This window comes from Mrakia frigida (assembly GCF_051309035.1).
Source record: "Mrakia frigida strain ATCC 22029 unplaced genomic scaffold BDY24scaffold_16, whole genome shotgun sequence".
NCBI classification, from domain to species: Eukaryota; Fungi; Basidiomycota; class Tremellomycetes; order Cystofilobasidiales; family Mrakiaceae; genus Mrakia; species Mrakia frigida.
Genome location: NW_027481265.1, coordinates 248,986 through 265,678, shown reverse-complemented (window position 1 = coordinate 265,678; position 16,693 = coordinate 248,986). Strand labels below are relative to the sequence as shown.

The window sequence follows — 16,693 nt, the reverse complement described above, 5'->3', positions numbered from 1 at the left end:
GACGGTCGAGCTCAAAGAAGGACGATCAAGCTCCGTCGAAGAAGAAGAAGAAGAAGGATAAGGAGGCGGTCAGGATGGCTGAGGATGCTTCTCGTGAGTCTTGTTTTACTCTGAGCTTGAGAGCGGAGTTGGATGGAGCGTGCGAAGAGAGAGGAAAGACAGAGAACAAAGGGAAGGAAACATGGAGGTTTGAGCTCGCTCGTTCAGCTTTCATCCGAGCTCAACTTCTGTACCAGCAAAGGCTCATCCATGCTTCTTCTTTCTCTACATCTTCCATTCCAATCTATAGGGTCCCCCTCCCCGCTCTTCGGCTCCGACGACGACGAGCCTCAACCCGATCTCGAAGCTCAACCACCTTCGTTCCCTCCCGACCTTCCTCTTCCTCCCAACGACTCGTCCTCTTCGTCGAAGAAGAACGAGAAACGATTTTCTCGATCAAACGACAACAAGGCTCAGGAAACCATCGTGATCGAGGATTCGGATTCGGATCAGGAGATGCAGGACGTCGAGATCAAGGGGAAGGAGGGAGAGGGAGGTGTTGACGTCGAGCAGGACGAGACGAGTGGCTACGACACGGAAACTTCAGTCATCGTCCTCATCCCTCGATACGATCATTCTAAACCTCTCAAAGCAACTACCACCAACGACGGATCCGTCGCTTCGCGGCCGAAAGGAGCTCCTCCTTCGTCCGTCGCGACAGCAGACCCTCTCCCCTCGGGGTCGACGAACGACTCTCCTCCTCCCACTCATCGAACCACCACCACCACCAGCAGCAACACCTACTCTCGCAAAGCTACCACTGCCACCTCCCACTCAGCTTCAAAGCGTCCGAAACACCCTCCTGCCCGTCCCTCCAACCCAAACCTCTCCTCAAACGACGACGACGACGACCTCCCCGACGTCTCCCCTGCCATCGACCGGAGCTTGCTCAAGTCCAAACCTAAACCCGAACGTCAACCGGAGCCGAAGAAGAAGAAGAAGAAAGTCATCTTCTCGGACGACGACGACGAGATGGAGGGCGACGTGCCGCCGAGGAGGAAACGAGGGAGACCTCCTGCTGCTTCTGCTCGAGACGACGACGAGGAGTCGGACGAACCAACTCGGAAGTCAACGAAACCCAAACCCAAGGCTCAAACGAACGTCGCGTCCTCCTCCGAACCCGCCCGAAAACCCACCGTCCAACCTCAATCCAACTCCGACTCCGACTCGGACTCCTACTCCCCTCCTCCCTCCAAGCCTCGCAAACGCGCCCGTTCAACCGAAGCCGCTGAAGACCAAGACTCGGAGCCGTCGGATGGAGAGGGAGGAAAACTGAAACGGGGGAGGAAGCAGTACTACGAGGATGAGGAGAGACCGGATGGGGAAAAGAAGAGGGCGAGGAGTGGGAGGGTGAAGGATAAGAAGAGGAAGGAGAAGGAGAAGAAAGGGAAGAGTGGGAGTAGGAAGGGGAAGGGGAAGGGGAAGGGGGAGGAGGTTGAGAAGAGAGGGAAGGCTGGTGGGAAGGGCAAGAAGGTTGAGAAGAAGAGGAGGAGGAAAGGCGAGAGCAGTGAGAGTTCTGAGGGAGAGGAAGAGGAGGAGGATCTGATGGATGATGAGGGGACCGCTTGTGAGTTCTAAACGAACGAACTGGGGTTGGGGCTGAAGGTGGGACAAGAGGGAACAAAAGAGGGGAGGGAGAAGGACGAGGTGCTGATCGAGACGCGTTCTCTTTTTCTTTCAGACCACCTCGCCGAAGCTCGCCTTCGTTCCAAAGCTGGCAAGAAGGTCCTTTCGGCTCGCCAGACGGCGTTGGAGAAGCTCAAAGTTGTTAAGGCTGTTAAAGCTGGAAGTGAGTACCTTTCTTCGTTCGTTCGTTCGAGTTGCATCCGACTGACGCGTCTCGTCTTCCCCTCGTTCCCAAAATCAGGAGCGAACAAGAGAAAAGTCCGCCACTCCCCAGCCGACAGTCTCTTCGACGGCTCCTCCGCCGCCTCATCCGAAACCGCTTCTTCTTCCTCCTCCTCCTCCTCCTCGCAATCGGACGACGTCGAGGCCTCAGCTTGGATCGAGGGTCGACGCTCATCGGACGATTCAGACGGAGAGACCAGCGATTCGAACGCGACGGATTTCGTGACGGACGACGACGAGGCTGCGTTGAACGCGAAGAGTCAGATCCCGGAGCAGTATCAGGTTTCTTTGACGATCAATCAGTGCTTTGAGATCTGTGTGCAATATCATGTGAGTGAGGTTGGGGGCAGGAGGGCGAGGAGAGGGTGCGACGAGGCTGACTCGTTCTCGTTCTCGTTTGTTCGTGTGCAGATCTTCCTCATCATTAACGGAAGAGCTTGGATTCGAGATTCTCCTTCGGAAGCTTACTTCCAGAAGGCTCTCACCAAGATCCGAGCGCACATGGTTGACCGTCGAAACCTGTTCGTCTTCCCTCCTTTCTTCCGTCTCTCTCCCTCCGTCCCTCATTTCTTCACTTCCTCCTCCTTCCACACTCTCCTCACTCGCAATGCTAACTCATCGTTTCTCCCTCGCAGACACGTCACCTCCCAAATCTGGCCCGCGTCCTTCACCGACGTTCTCTCAAAGTACCCTCACTGGCAGGAAGACCGAATCAAGCAGGACGAACTCCCGCCTTGCGATGCGTGCAGGAATCTTAACAAGCCTGCGAAGCTTTGGGTCAGAGTTGGAGGGAGGGAGTACGATAGGGAGACGTTCGAGGTGAGTTGGGAGGAAGCACGACGCGTCGGAGTTCGAGGTTCAAGTGCTGACGATTTCTTTTGCCTGTTCTTGAAATACTTCTGAACAGGATGTCGAGAAGGACGATTCGAGGAGTGAGAGTGGGAGTGAAACGGAGAGTGAGAAGGCGGAGGAGCAGGACAAGCAGTTTGTGAGTTTGCGTCTCTCGTCGCCTTTCTTTTACTTCCGTAACGAGGAACGCTGATACTTTCGCCTTTTCTTCCCTTGCCTCGAAATTAGAACTGTGGAATCAACTGTGCAGCTCGAGCTCTCCTTCACCATAAGATGTCTCACTGGGGTTCGTCGCTTCTTCTCTTCTCTCCCTCTCCTTTTGTCTCGTCTCCCTCTTCTCCCTTCGAGAGCTGACTCCCTCTCTCGCTTTCTCGCCATTCATTTTCCTCCAGAATACAACCTCCACACCACCCTCAAGCTCGAAATCGCCCAACTCCCCGTCGAATCCGACGACGAGAACGGTCGGCCCAAACCGACCAAGGCCAATCGACGGCCTGCTCCTTCGTCGAGACTCCCTCGTCCTCCGAAGAGGGACGGGAACAGGGTGAATGCGTATTTGGTCAGGAGGGGCTTTGTTGCTTCGGTGAGTTGCATCTGCCTTTGTTTGAGTGAGAAAGGGAGGAGGGAGAGAGGAAGGCAGAGAGGGACGGGTTCGCTGACTCTGTCGATCATCTTCGTTTGGGCGAAACAGGAGTACAAGAAATTCACTGAGATCATGGATACCGACGCGGATAAGTGGAGAAGGCCTGATGTTGACTAAACGGCCTTTTTTTCGAGCTCATTCAGGACATCGACCGGACTTGCTTTCTTTTCTCGTTTCTCGTTTCTCGTTTCGCCTCTTTAGTCTACCTTTCAGCTCTTGCCTTCTTCGTCTCTCTCTCTTTCTCTTCTCGGGATACCTACCCTTGCTACCCTTGCTCATCATCAGTACCTCCTTCAGCGCTACCCCTTCGATTTCCCTTTCTCTCTGATACTCGTCCACGCGACGCGACTTGTTGTCGATGTTAACGACCACCTTTCTCTTCTCTCGCATTTGTTTAGACCGAGGGGAAATTGGAAGAGAAAAGCATACAGTCCGCTTACATCCGAGAGCCGAGCAAGAAGAAGCAAAGAGAAAAACGAAGCCAGAGCGAAAAGAAACCCGCTCGAAAACCCAGCTCCTCTTCTCCCCTGCCCTCTCCTCCTTCTAGATACCGTGTTTCCGTGTTCTAAAAATAAGAAAGCTAAGTGCCTATTACGTCTACCGTTTCCTTTACTTTCCCTCGAAAGACTTGGAGCTCTGCTCCGATGCGTTCCTGATAGCCCAGGTCAACTCTGAGCGACGGAAAGGGTAGGAAAGGTCAGCTCAATTTCGGAGGAGATGGGAAAAGAGCGAGAAACGAACCGTAAGTCTTCGTAGCATCCGCGTAAGTGGAAAGAATGGAAGGTTCAGGTCCAGCCTCGATGGCGTCGATGAAGTTGGAGATCTCAGAGAAGAAGGGGTCGTCGTCTGGGAGAGGAGGGGAAAGAGAAACGAAGGTCAGCGAGTAGTAGGACGGAGCGAAGAAGGAAGGAGAGTGCGACGGGAACGAACCGGTGAATCGGTGGACCTCCTCGTGGTCATCTCCGGGTCGTCGAACGAAGAGGGTCTGGATAAGCAGGGGAAGAGGGGAGTCAGTCCAGTGAGTGAGTGCGGGAGCGAGAGGAAGACGCAGAAAGGCCTCACGGGGTTGTTGTAGGGGTCGACCAACCTGAGGGAAAGGGAGTAGACGTCAGTAGGAAGTCTCAGAAAAGAGCTGGAGGAGTGGGCTCACCTCAGCTGGTATCCGTCTATCGAAAAGAGAGAAAGAGACGGTCAGTTCTGCGACGCGTCCACCTCGTCTCTGCCCTTTTCTCCCAAACTCACCAGCGTAAACCTCCAACTCGCACGAGTAAGCAGTTCCCTGAAGAGCAGCGAGATGGATGAACTGTCCAACGGCTCCAGACTCGTACTTCCTGTTTCCGTCGAAAGCAAAACGAGTCAACAACTCGTTCTCGAAGAAACGTCAGAACGAGAGCCGGGAGACGAACCAAGAAGCAGAGGTGACTCGAGGGATTCGATCCTCAGCGGGGATGGCATCCTCATCGAACCTGATCTTGGAGAGCTTTCCAGCGGGAGAGGTGTGCTCAACGGCGTGAGCGCTGGAGAAGAAACGAGGGCGAGGTCAGACGCGTCGAGGGGAGGAGAGAGGAGAGGGAAGGTCGACGAACAAGACGGTGGAAGGGATGACGTCTCCTCCGAAGTATCGAGAGAGATCACCTGGGGAGAGAGAGTTGAAAGGAAAGTCAGAGGGGTCTCGAGGAAAAGGGACGATGAAGAAGGGGCGACTCACAGAAGTGAGCTGGAGAGGAAGGCAAAAACGCGAGGTCAGTACGGTTCTGAGAAGTCGAGCAGTACACGAAAGCACTCACTTCCTTGCTCGATGACAGGTCCCATCGACTTGGACTTTGTCCACCACTCGGGCTTCTCGATAGCCTCGTAGGCACAGGCGTATCGAGCGATGGTGGCCATCACGGTCAAGTTGTTGTCGGCGAGGATCTTCTTCATCTCCTGGACGACTCGAAGGTATCGAAGCATGTATCTGTTCAGAGGGAAGAGTCGAAGGCATGGTCAGAAATCGCACTCGAGGGACGGGGTGAAGAGAGAAGCTGAACGAACCCGACCGAAACGATGTTTCCTCGCTTCTCGAGAACGGTAGCGATCTTCTTGGCTCCGTCGATGGACTTCTGGAAGGGAACACCTATAGACGGAAAAGGAAGGAAAGTGAGATGCCGAGAGTGCAGCAGAAGAGGGAACAGGAGGCGTACCAGTAGCGACGGGCTTCCTGGAAGTCGAGAAAATAAAAGGAGTCGACGCGTCAGTGAAGAGGAGACGCTCGAAGAAAGAAAACCGCACTCACTCAACAAACATGGCAACGTCAGGGAAGTGCTTCAACAGCTGGAGCTCAAGATCCTGACCAGGGTTGGGTCCTCCTCGATAAAGGGGAGGGGAACCGATGATGATGGCACTGTGAAGAGGAAAAACGGAGACGCGTCAGTCGACGTTGTCTTTTCTTCTTCTTCGCCTGCTCGCGAGTGAGAGAAGAGACACGAGTTGGACTCACTGAGGGTTCTTAGCTCCTCCACCTCGAACGGCCCTCGAGTACTCCCCAACGTTGTTGTAGACGAGGGTTCCAGCGTAGGCACTCTCGACGAACGACGCCTTTTTGGCGTCCAAGGCAGCGTGAGCTCGAGTTGCCGAGGGATCGATGAGAGCGACGACCTTGAGACGTGTACCGAGCTTGTGCTCGAGTCGGAAAGAGTGGTTCCAAGGGCCTGGAGAAAGTCAAGGACGTAAAGGAGGTCAGCAAACCGGATCCGAAGTGTCGACGGGTCGACGACTCAAGCTACTCGGTCTTGAGCTCTTTTAATACGACCTCGAGAGATCGTCAGAAGAAAAGCAGAACTCACCTTCGTCTGAACCAAACATGATCTGCGAGATATCGAGAACAGACGAAGAACGGGTTCAGCACGGTGGAATACCTCAAAGAGGGCGAGAGAGAAGCGAGCTAGGACCTCACGTTTCCAGCTCCTACCATGACGACGTTGAAATCTTCTCCTGGAGCGGGAGGAGGATGACTGAAGAGGAGTTTGGTAGCGAGACGACGAGGAGTCAGTTCAAGAAGATTGCGTTGAGGAGCCATGATTGGGAAGAGGGAAGACAGGAACGGGTTGTGTCGAAGGAAGGAGGACCGCGAGGGCAGCGAAGGTTTAGAGGGAGATGAAAAGCTGCTCGGGCAACATGCTGTTTTGCAGACCTAGCTGCTATGGCGCATTATTCGCGAGTCAGGAGGACAGTAGTGAAGAATGGGGAGGAAGGAAGGAGCTTGTTGTCGATGCGACGAGGGAGGGATGGAAGCTCACGCCAGCTCCCTTCCCGCTTTTCGCTCTCCAACTACATCCTTCCTGCTTTTCCACGACACCGAGCTCATCCCAGGAGTCTTCTCTCCATCCCGAGGGCCTTGAGGGACAGTTTCCCTCCCAGCTCGTCCAAGGGAGCGGAAGTTTCCTCGTCCTGCTTTCCGCCGGTGCTGGCTCCTCCCTCCCTTGACTCTGCCTCTGTCCTTTGCCGCTTCCTCCTTTTGGACTGTGACGAGAGGAAGAAAGACTCACGTATACATCGGCCTGATGGTCTCTGGATCGATAATCACATCGTCCGGGTGCTCCTCCCTGCGTCGGATGCTGGAGGAGAAGGCTCTGCGAGAAGGAAGGAGGAAGGTCGAGGAGGAGGAGAAGAGGGATGTACGAGGAACCGAAGAGACTCGAGAGATGGACCGAAGAGGCAGAGACCGAGTGAGTGGGCGAGAGAGAGGAGAAACGAGAGCTCGGAAAGACATGATTGGGGAGGGTGTGGGGGGAGTGGTGGGTGGGAGGAAGAAGAGAACAGAGCTCAAAAACTAAAAAGAAGGGTGAACGAGATGGAAACGCCGGTGGAGGGAAATGGGTTGCGGGGAAGGAGAACAGCAACGTCATCCGAAGGAAGTTCTACCAGGTTTGCACTTGCTTAGAGCAAAGCTGATTCGCACAGGAATATTTTCAGCTCTCTCAGCTATCCGCCGGCATAATTTTTTTCTAAACAAGTCTTCTCGAGGCGAAGGACACGGCGGAAAGGGAGCCGACCCACTTGTTTGGTTCAAACTGCTTCGACCTCGCTCTCCTCCTCCTCCTCTTTCTGACCTCCTCCCTTCTTTCTAGATGACTTCCTCTAGTAGGAAAACCTTCTTCTAGAGTCAAAGCTCGTGACCCCTTCCCAGCCCCCTACTATAAATTCCAAAAACACTCGCGCAGGAAGGAATGATGCTGGTTGGAGCTCGACCCGATCGACCCTTCGTCTCGACGTCTTAAGGTCGCTCTCCTCGCCCCCTGCCAGTCTCTTCCCAACCACCATCCCAACCCACTCACCCTTCTACACACACATCACCACCATGTCTCACTCTCAACAAGAATCAGCTCGGTGAGTAGTCTCTCTCTTCGCTCCCAGGGCTCGCAAACTGACCTCCTTCGTCCTCTCTTTCCAGCGGCACCGCGAAAGGTGTGTCTTGAACCATCCTTCATCTTCTTCCACCTTTCTGACTTCTCTTCCTTCCTCAGAGCCTACCATCGAGTACTCTGACTCTACCAGGACCTCTGCTGCTGGATCTGAAGCCTACGGCGATCCCAAGGTCTACGGGTCCAACCCCAACCCTCACGAGTGCGTCGCGATCCCATCCTTTTCATCGGGGTTCTCTCTCGCTGAACCTCTTCCTCTCTTGCTCCCCTCCTTCTTGCAGCGATGTTTCCAAGTTCGGTCGAGACACTCACGTCAATCAGGACTCCCTCGTCAGGGATCGAGCGGACGGCAAGGATCGACTCGGAGTGCGTTCTTTCGTTCTGCTCGTCGACTTTCGTCTCGTCATCACCGTTTCTTTCTCGTCGTCTGACCCCTTTCCCTCTTCCTCTTCCTCCTTCTCTTTTCTTCAAGAACATGACCGGATCTACCCAGCAGGGAAACCTCTCGGGAACCACCACCGGACTCACTCACGGAGAAGATCACTCTCAGGTGAGCTTCGAGTCGTCGACGCGTCTTTCGATCTCGTTTCGTTCGCTCATCTCTTTTTCCTGTTCCTCGTTATCCCCCAGCACTCTCACTCCCACGACGCCTCTCATGTTCACGATAACAACTGCTCTCACTCTCAATCCCACAACAACAACCCCGTCTCTTCCCACCTTCACAACAACAACAACAACAACGACGGAACCCACCACACCTCCCTCGACAACGCTTCCTCCACTGGCGGACTCGGAGCAATCAAAGCCTCCAAGGTCGCTGGAGCTGGAACCTTCGACACCGAGAAGAACACTCACAAGCAGATCTTCGACGGACCCGTTCACGGACACCCTGGAGGAGTTGGAGGAGCGTCGACCCTCCCTGGAAACGGAGGAGCCAACTTCAATTCGAACCAGAACCACTCGGGAGCGTTTGGAGGAGCTGATGTGGGAGGATCGGGAGTTGGAACGGGAGTGAAGAGTGATTATGATGCTTTGGGGAACAGGGTTGGAGCGGGGCATCAGGAGGGACATACTGTGAGTTGCTCTTTTTGAGTTCGACGGGGACGACGCGTACTCGAGGTCGTTCTTCCTTTTCTTCTTCCTCTCCCTCCCTCGACGAGTCTTCTTCTCCTTCTCTCTTTTCTCTTCGAAACTGACCTCCTCCCTGTCCCTTCCCTTTCTCCTGCTCTACCTAGTTCCTCGACGAGAACCACGGCGAGAAAGTCGGTGAGTCGCTCGTCTTGTCCCTTTCCTCTCCCTTTCTCTCCTTGTTCTCCCTTTCTCCCTTCTGACTCCTCCTCCCCCCCATTCTTTTTCACAGGCATCGTCGACAAGATCAAAGGCAAGCTCGGCATGAACACTGGCGACGAGCGACACGGCGATTTCGCTCACGGGAACGTCGATCAGCATGGGTCGACTCATGCTGGAGGACAGGGAGGAGGGGATCGACTTTGAGTTGAAGAGAGGAGGTGAAGTGATGTTTGTAGGATAGCTAAGTCGAAGATAGTGTTTTGTTTGTCTGTTTTCTTTTGACGAGCCCATGAATCGTTGTTGACTGCTTTGGGATGAGAGAGAGAGGAAAGGGCGAGGCGACGCGAGCAGAAAGGCGACGAGAAAGCCTTTCTTGCTTTCTTTGGGAACTTCTGCAACGCTCCAACCATTTCAAATCCCGTCTGAAGAATCTCGAGCTCTACTTCCTGGGAAGATTTTTCTCGCTCCGATCCGAACCGAGGGGTCTGTCTTTCCGCTTTTCCGGTGAGCTCTGTTCTCGTCGATTTCGAGCCCTTCCCTCTCCTTCCCTCCCAACTCTCTCCACCCTCCTTCCACCTGAAACAGCTCATCAAAGTCAAACCAATGTCAGCACCAGCAGCAGCAGCAGCCGCCTCAACAGCTAACAAAGTCATCAAGAAACGACCCATCTCGGGTCTGCAACGAGAAGTGCTCTCGCTTTACAAACGGTTCGTTTCGTCCTCCCTTGTTCCTTTGCCTCTTTCTTCCACCCTTTCGTCCTCGCTCTCTCGCTCTCTCGCTCTCTCGCTGAAGAGCTGACCTGATCCCTCTCTCGCTGTTCTATTGTGTTTTTGATACGTCGTGATAGATCCCTCAAAATGACCCTCTCGAAACCCCTCGAAGCTCAACCCAACTTCCTCCTCCTCACGCGCTACAACTTCCGTCATCCTCCGCTCACCAGTAGGGATGTCGCTGCTATTGAACATCAGGTCAGTTCACCCTCTCTTTTCTTCAACTCTTCGACTCAACCTTCTCCGATCTGCTCGATTCGGTTCGTTGAAAGACGCTCAAGCTGACCTTCCTTCGATCCCTCCCCTTGTCCTTCCCAGATCCGACTAGGCAACCGAACGCTGGAACTCTACACGTCGCCTTCGATTAGGAAGGTCAACACTACGGACGCTATGAAGAAGTGGTGGGTGGAGGAGGTGGAGAAGGCTCAGAGGACGAAGGTCGTTGCGAAGGAGTGAGGGGTGAGCTTGAGCTTGAGCTTGAGCTTCGAGGACGAACGTCGAGCGTTGGCCTCGATCGAGAGAGAGGAGACATACGTGAGGTTGATCTCTCTCTCTCTCTCTCTCTAGTGCTAGTTGGCCGAGGAGATTGTTCTGCTTGAGCTCGGGAGGTTGGGCTGGGCTGAGGGAGAGTCCCGTTTGAGCTCTCTCTCGTCGAGCTCGCCCTCCTTCTCCTCTCCTCTCTTATGTACTTCTAGTTTACTTTCCCTTACGACACGATCTCTGATGAAATAAAAAAGATACTGCAGCACATGCATCACGGGAGAACTAACGTAAAAAGCTAGAGATCAAAAAAGCAAAACGAAGGCAGGCCACCCTCCCTCTCCTTCCTCCTCCCTCCGAAACTCAGACATAAAGAGATTTCGAATCTACTCGTCGTCGTCAGTCTTGAGGAAGCTCTGCTCTCCCTCTCCCTCCTCCTCGTCGTCCTCCTGGATTCCCTCGGAGAGTCCGGCCTGGACGAGCACGAAAACGAAAACAAAGGAAGGGAGGAGGGAGAGTCAGTTGTGAGCTCGACGAAAGCGAGGGAGGAGGAGGGGAGGAATGGATGTAGGTGGGAGTCTTGAAAGTGAAGAGAACAGAATGGGCAGGGATGTAAGGGTGGAAAGAAAGAGGGTTGACCTTCTTAGCAGCCTCAGCGGAAGCGTAATTGACCGTGGTTCGAGTGGATCGCCTCGAGGAGGTGATGATCTGGGAAGGGTCGATTTCGGAGAACTGAGGGAGAAGGAGGGAAGAGAGGATCGGGAGAGTAGCGTTGAGAGTGGGAGAGGAAGAGAGAAGAGCAGAGAGAGTCAGCGAGTCAAAGCGAAGACGGAGGGAGGTGAGTTGCTGGGAAGAAGGGAGAGAGTTGGACGAACATCTTCCTCCTCGTCCTCATCGTCGTCGTCGTCCTCCATCTCCTCGTCGTCATCCTCGTCCTCGTCTTCCTCCTCCTCCTCAGCAGCAGCAGCGGGAGCCTGGGTTCAAAGGTGAAAAAGAGGGAAGGGAGGTCAGCTTCGAGCACGTTCGGAAAGACAAGCCATCTCCTCCTCTCGCTGAACGAGAACGAGACCATCCAGCTCCTAGAGCACCGAGACAGAAGAAGAAGGATATAATCCATTCTCCCTCTGCTGAACTTCTCTTCGAAGACAGAGCCTCAAAGCTCCCCAACATCCTCCCTCCCACCTCGCTCTCTCCCTCCCTTCCCTCCCTCCCTCCTCTCTTTCCCGCCCCCATCCCATCCCATCGCCATTCAAACCGAACCCAAACACTCACCTCAACAGCCTTGCCCTTCCCCTTCACATCCACCTCCTCAGCGGCAACAGCGGCAGGAGCCTCAGTGGGAACAACAGTGGTAGCGTCTCTGCAAGAACCAAACCATCGGAAGGAGGGTCAGCTTCCGCTCTCGCTCTTCTTCTCTTCCAGCATACAGAGACAGACTACTCACTTGATTTCGTCGGACATTTTAGGAGAGGGAGGGGGAGGAGAAGAGGGTGAGTGGGGTGGAAAAAGGTGCGAGAGGGGGGGTGGGATGTGGATGGTGGGAGAAGGAGGGAACGACTGGTTCGACGGCGAGGAAAGAGAGAGGCACGCGTGACGCGACGGGAAATTTGGGTTAGACTAAAACTTTCGTGTTTGAGTCTGGCAGCTGGGATGGAGAGCAGAAGTTTGGGCTTGGCGCTCTGAAAAAAGGGAAGAAAAAAACGCGTTACCTTCGAATCGCTCCGTCGAAGAAGGTCCGGAGAGTGAGTTGCCTCCTCGTCTTCTACTTCTCGAGGCTCTCGCTCTTCCGAGGACGTCTTGAACTCCGAGGAACCCTCGAGGCTCTTACGGGAGTGTATCTTTGGAGCTCGAGAGCGAAGGAGATTGCGCGGATAGATCCGGATCTCGACGCGTCGTCGATCCTCGGACGAAACACTTCACCTCTCGACACTAGCCTCTCTGTCTCGGTCGGACGCTGCCTACCATGCATCTGAAAACACCGAGCCTCAATATAGAAAAAGCCTGGACTCCCCTCGGGTCGCAAAACCATCGGACGGGACGGTGAAACAGGTTTCGCGATCGCGTTTCGAGCCTCCCCTTCGCCTTCGAGTCGGTTGTTCACCGTCTCAACCTCCCTCCCTTCCCTTTCCCCGGTCTTTGCCAGTCTCTACGACTCACTCACTGGGTCATCTATCAAAGTCCGGATTTGGAGTAGACAAAAAGGAGGAAAAAAGACGGGCTGGCCGGTTTTGAACCGTCAACCACCGCTTGCCTCGCTCGTTCTTCTTCCCTCCTCTCTCTCTCTCCCTTCCTTCGGTCCTTCTTCACTTCCACAGACCCCACACTCTTTCATCCTCACACTCCTTCCCCTTCAACAAACAAAAATATGCTCTCCTCTCTCTTCCTCACCTCCCTCCTCGCCCTCTCCTCCATTTCCGTCTCCGCCGCTCCCTCTTCCCCCGTCGAGGTAGTTCAAGAACGAGGTCTCCTCACCACCCTTCTCGGAGGCTCGACATGCCCTAAAGGATACACCAGTGGAAGTGTCACGAACAAGGCAGCCTTCCCTGTTTCGATGAGCAAGATCAAGCCCACGGTCGATTCGTTCTTTGATGCTGCTTGGGAAGGTGAGCTTTTTTTTTCCTCTTTTGTCTCTTAAGTCTTGTGGATTCTGACGCTTTCGGGTGTGCTCGTATAGGATTCACTACCGCTTCCACAACGGGAAAGGACAACGTCCCTGGAGCCGTTCGGTCTTTCTCGTTCGGAGGCATTCTTCCTCTTACTGAGCAGGTTCGTCTCCCTTCTCTTTCTTCTTCATCTTCTTCTCCGTCTGTTCTCGACTCTGAGCTGACCTCTTCTTGCTTTCTTCTCTGAGCAGCTCACCTCCTACGTCGACGCCTCCCCCGTCCTCATCGACCGAGTATGGAAAGGAGTCGGAGGGGAGAAGGCTGGAACTCTTCCTGTTGTCGCTTCTATGTTTCAGTGAGTACTACCCTATCCCGAGTTTCAGCGAGGAAAGCAACAGAAAAGCTGATTCTCTTCCGTCGACGCGTCTTCTTTCTTCAGAGCGAACCTCTCCAGCTGGACCGAGCACTTCACCATCACTCCTTCTTGTTTCGGGAAGGCTATTACCCTTACGTGGACGGCGACTTACTGCTCTACCGTGAGTGTGCAGACCTTCGAAACGGTTGAGCGTGAGCTGATCCTTTCTTTTCTTTTTCTGGTTTTTGATTCGCGTTGTGTCGGAAAGAACGACCCCGTTGCTGAGAGCCTTTTCGGTCAGGCTCATACTGGACCTATCGCGGGATTGGAGCAGGTGTTCGGAACTTTCACTAGTGAGTCTATTCTACTTCAGATCGATTCTGTAGAGGATCGGAGAGCTGAACGCGCGCGTCTCGTTCCTTACCTTTTCGCAGAGTGCACTTAAGATTTGCTCGTTTCTGTTAGGTTTCTATTCTATTTTGGTCTTAGACTTGCGTTGGTTCTTCTCGTGATCTGTAAATGTCGCATCATTCTAGAAGCAAGAAAGTGAGGAGGGCGAGACGAACGCGACGACGCATCGAGAGAGAGCCGCTCAGTCTCCTCCAAGACTCCCTCGAGCCAAACTTTTGACAGAAAGCTCTTGAGATCAGTCTCAAGGAACCTCCTATACCGTTTCACCTCCTCCTGAGTAGAAGAAAGACGAGAAAAAGTGACGGGTTTGGCTACGCAGCTCGATCTGAGGATTTGAGAATCGAGGCGAGCTCGACCTTTCCTTCCTTTTTGACCTTCAACCCCTTCCTTCCCTTTCCCTCCTCAAAATGGCTACCCTGTCAGTTCCTCCTCCGCTTCCCCTCTCTGAGCTCGCTTCCACGTTACTGACTCCTTCTTTTCTTCTCTACTCTCTAGAGTTCCTCCCCCCAAGCGAGTCAAGCTCTCTGGACCTTCCCTCAAACCTGCTGAGCCCACCGCCAAAGCTCCCACCGTCGTCGTCCAGTTCAGGTCTTCGGTCGATGGCCTCCCTCTGGGACCGGCCGTTAGTCTCCCAGCAGACACGGCTCGAGATGGAATGGAGATGCTCGTAAACAGGTTGAAAGGAGGAGCTGAAGAAGTGAGTTGACCTTTCCCTCTTCGTTCCCTCCCTTCCCTTTGAGCTTGACCTCAACTCGTTCTCCTTCTGATCCTTTTCTTTCTTCTATCCACGCTTCTCTCAGGACGACCCTACTCCTTTCTCGTTCTCCCTCCTCATCCCCAACCCTCTCTCCACCTCTACCACTCCTTCGGAACCCATCAAAATCCCCCTCCCCACCTCCCTCCAAGCCGACATTCTCTCCCCTTCCCCAGCTATCCTCGCTCTCCTCAAAGCTCAGGGACTCGGCTCAGCTCCTTCCTTCACTTCCGAGGACGTCTTCACCATCGTGTGCGAACCTCAAGCCGTCTGGAAGGTTCGAGGAATCGGAAGATGTGGCTCAACCCTCTCTGGACACTCGAGTCCTATCCTCTGCTCGGTTATCTCCCCGAGTGGAAACTTGGCTGCTACCGGAGCTGGAGACGCGACGGCTAGGATATGGGATCTTCAGACGGAGCTGCCGAGGGCTACGTTGGTTGGACACAAGGGTTGGGTTCTGTGTTTGGCCTGGGATCCGCTGGAGAGGTGGTTGGCGACGGGAGGTCACGATGGATTGGTGAGCTCTTCTTGCTTCCCTCTTTTCTCTACGAAGCTCTATATCCGAAAAGAGAAGCTCATACGTACCCTCTTCGTCCCTCACAGGTCAGGATCTGGGACGTGAAGACTGGAAAGCCCGTAGGAGACGCTCTCGTCGGACACTCGAAATGGATCACCTCTCTCGCTTGGGAGCCTGCTCATCTGTTCGTCTCTCCTCGCTTCCACACTCCTTCTCGACCTTTTCGAACTGACCCTTACCGTGTCTTCTCTACTACAGGGCTTCCACCACCGCTCCTCGTCTCGCGTCTTCGTCCAAGGACGGAACCGTTCGAATCTGGTCGATGGCGACGCGTCGGACGGCTTTCGCTCTCGGAGGGCACACCGCCTGTGTCAACGTCGTCAAGTGGGGAGGAGAGGGTCTCATCTACACTGCCAGTAGTGATAGGAGTGTTCGAGTTTGGGACGCTGCTGAGGTAAGTCTTCTTCGTCTCGTTCGATCTCTCGCAAGTCGAAGCTCACTTCCTTCCTTTCCCTCTTCGTTCTTCCTCCCGATTTCAGGGAAAGCTCGTTCGTATACTGTCGGATCACGCTCATTGGGTCACCACTATGGCTCTCAGCACCGATCACGTTCTTCGAACTGGACCTTTCGACCACGAGGGACGAAAGACCAAGGACGACGAGGAAGGTTCGTCTTGCTCGCCTCTTCTCCCTCTCTTCATCACCGAACGAACTCCTTTCACTTCGTTTTGCTGACCCTCTCCCTCTCCTCGCTCTCTCATCCCCTACAGCTAAGAAGCTCGCCCTCACTCGCTACCAAGCCCACATCGCCAACTCTCCCGAATGCATGATCACTGGATCCGACGACCACACCCTCTTCCTCTGGCCTCCTCAGTTCGCCAACGCTCCTCTCGGAACCACCCCCAAGAAGTACGTCTCCCGTCTCACAGGTCACCAGAAGGCCGTCTCGCACGTCGCCTTCTCCCCTGACGGTCGATGGATCGCGTCGGCTGGACTCGACAACTCGGTCAAGATCTGGGAAGGAAAGACGGGGAGGTTCGCTGCTAGTTTGAGGGGACACGTTGGAGCTGTTTACCGGTTGGCTTGGAGTTCGGATTCAAGGATGGTCATCAGTGCGAGTAAGGATACGACGTTGAAGGTCAGTCTTCTCTCTCTCCCTCCCTTTTTCGAGCTCTCGTCGCGTTTTGAAGGTCCAGAGGGCTGATCCTTCTCTCTCTCGTTTCGTTTCTGATCGCAGGTCTGGGACCTGAAGACGTACAAGCTCAAGACTGATCTTCCTGGTCACACCGACGAGGTCTACTGTGTCGACTGGGTCGCTGATAAGGTCGTCAGTGGAGGAAGGGACAAGACGGTCAAGATGTGAGTTGCCCTCGCTCTCTGCGTCTCCTTTGCTTATTCAAGAAGCTTGACCTCTCCGCTAGCTGACTCGACTCCTACTCTTTCCTTCTCTCGCACAGCTGGAAGCACTAGAGCACTCCGGTCCTGGGATGTTTTCCGGGAGGGAGGAGTTCGACGATCGTACCTTTTCATCTCGACGTCTCGTTGTATCTCGATGTCGATATATCGCTCCTTTCCCACCGTTTGGAGACGCAAGCTCTCGCTTCCCGGAGAGAGACGCTTTCGAATGCGCAGGGAAGAAGAAGTCTCGAAGGAAACCGACAATGCAGCTCGACGCGATCTCTCCGAAGCAGGCTTGCTCGGCGGCTCGTAAAAGAGAAATCGTAAACATCAC

General features: G+C 54.2%; 6 protein-coding genes across 6 annotated transcripts; 4 read left to right on the top strand and 2 right to left on the bottom strand.

The window, feature by feature from the left end:
• Window positions 1-1,381: 1,381 nt before the first annotated feature.
• BDY24DRAFT_389585 (uncharacterized protein) lies at window positions 1,382-3,749 on the top strand (the record flags this gene model as incomplete). The annotated part of the gene is made up of 9 exons (XM_076640556.1): window positions 1,382-1,606; window positions 1,721-1,828; window positions 1,907-2,217; window positions 2,299-2,408; window positions 2,523-2,706; window positions 2,795-2,875; window positions 2,965-3,022; window positions 3,129-3,319; window positions 3,428-3,749. Coding segments are annotated over exons 1-9 (1,130 nt in total), but the record flags the coding sequence as incomplete, so codon positions are not given.
• A 239-nt stretch (window positions 3,750-3,988) lies between these two features.
• On the bottom strand, window positions 3,989-6,437 carry BDY24DRAFT_415346 (putative oxidoreductase C terminal-domain-containing protein; the record flags this gene model as incomplete). The annotated part of the gene is made up of 16 exons (XM_076643437.1): window positions 3,989-4,050; window positions 4,121-4,225; window positions 4,310-4,364; window positions 4,442-4,466; window positions 4,530-4,545; window positions 4,622-4,710; window positions 4,786-4,896; window positions 4,966-5,014; window positions 5,088-5,096; window positions 5,167-5,336; window positions 5,414-5,495; window positions 5,563-5,579; window positions 5,655-5,762; window positions 5,859-6,069; window positions 6,205-6,226; window positions 6,315-6,437. 16 exons carry the CDS (start codon window positions 6,435-6,437, stop codon window positions 3,989-3,991), a joined length of 1,254 nt encoding a protein of 417 aa, XP_076496460.1.
• Window positions 6,438-7,409: 972 nt separating this feature from the next.
• On the bottom strand, window positions 7,410-9,379 carry BDY24DRAFT_389579 (uncharacterized protein). Its single transcript, XM_076640555.1, has 8 exons — window positions 9,143-9,379; window positions 9,018-9,048; window positions 8,413-8,856; window positions 8,255-8,332; window positions 8,064-8,148; window positions 7,885-7,984; window positions 7,812-7,825; window positions 7,410-7,747 (listed from the first exon to the last, which is right to left on the bottom strand). The coding sequence occupies exons 1-8, from the start codon at window positions 9,361-9,363 to the stop codon at window positions 7,740-7,742; spliced, it is 981 nt and encodes a 326-aa protein (XP_076496459.1). The 5' UTR covers window positions 9,364-9,379; the 3' UTR covers window positions 7,410-7,739.
• A 242-nt stretch (window positions 9,380-9,621) lies between these two features.
• SDH6 (Sdh6p) lies at window positions 9,622-10,589 on the top strand. The gene is made up of 3 exons (XM_076640554.1): window positions 9,622-9,779; window positions 9,920-10,040; window positions 10,161-10,589. Exons 1-3 carry the CDS (start codon window positions 9,676-9,678, stop codon window positions 10,296-10,298), a joined length of 363 nt encoding a protein of 120 aa, XP_076496458.1. The 5' UTR covers window positions 9,622-9,675; the 3' UTR covers window positions 10,299-10,589.
• Window positions 10,590-12,443: 1,854 nt separating this feature from the next.
• Window positions 12,444-13,725, top strand: BDY24DRAFT_441541 (uncharacterized protein; the record flags this gene model as incomplete). The annotated part of the gene is made up of 6 exons (XM_076644625.1): window positions 12,444-12,925; window positions 12,997-13,088; window positions 13,177-13,280; window positions 13,365-13,461; window positions 13,549-13,633; window positions 13,715-13,725. The coding sequence occupies exons 1-6, from the start codon at window positions 12,688-12,690 to the stop codon at window positions 13,723-13,725; spliced, it is 627 nt and encodes a 208-aa protein (XP_076496457.1). The 5' UTR covers window positions 12,444-12,687.
• Window positions 13,726-14,098: 373 nt separating this feature from the next.
• On the top strand, window positions 14,099-16,431 carry BDY24DRAFT_415341 (WD40 repeat domain-containing protein; the record flags this gene model as incomplete). Its single annotated transcript, XM_076643436.1, has 9 exons — window positions 14,099-14,109; window positions 14,187-14,388; window positions 14,492-14,962; window positions 15,049-15,146; window positions 15,221-15,416; window positions 15,502-15,628; window positions 15,732-16,099; window positions 16,199-16,320; window positions 16,419-16,431. The coding sequence occupies 9 exons, from the start codon at window positions 14,099-14,101 to the stop codon at window positions 16,429-16,431; spliced, it is 1,608 nt and encodes a 535-aa protein (XP_076496456.1).
• Window positions 16,432-16,693: the final 262 nt, after the last annotated feature.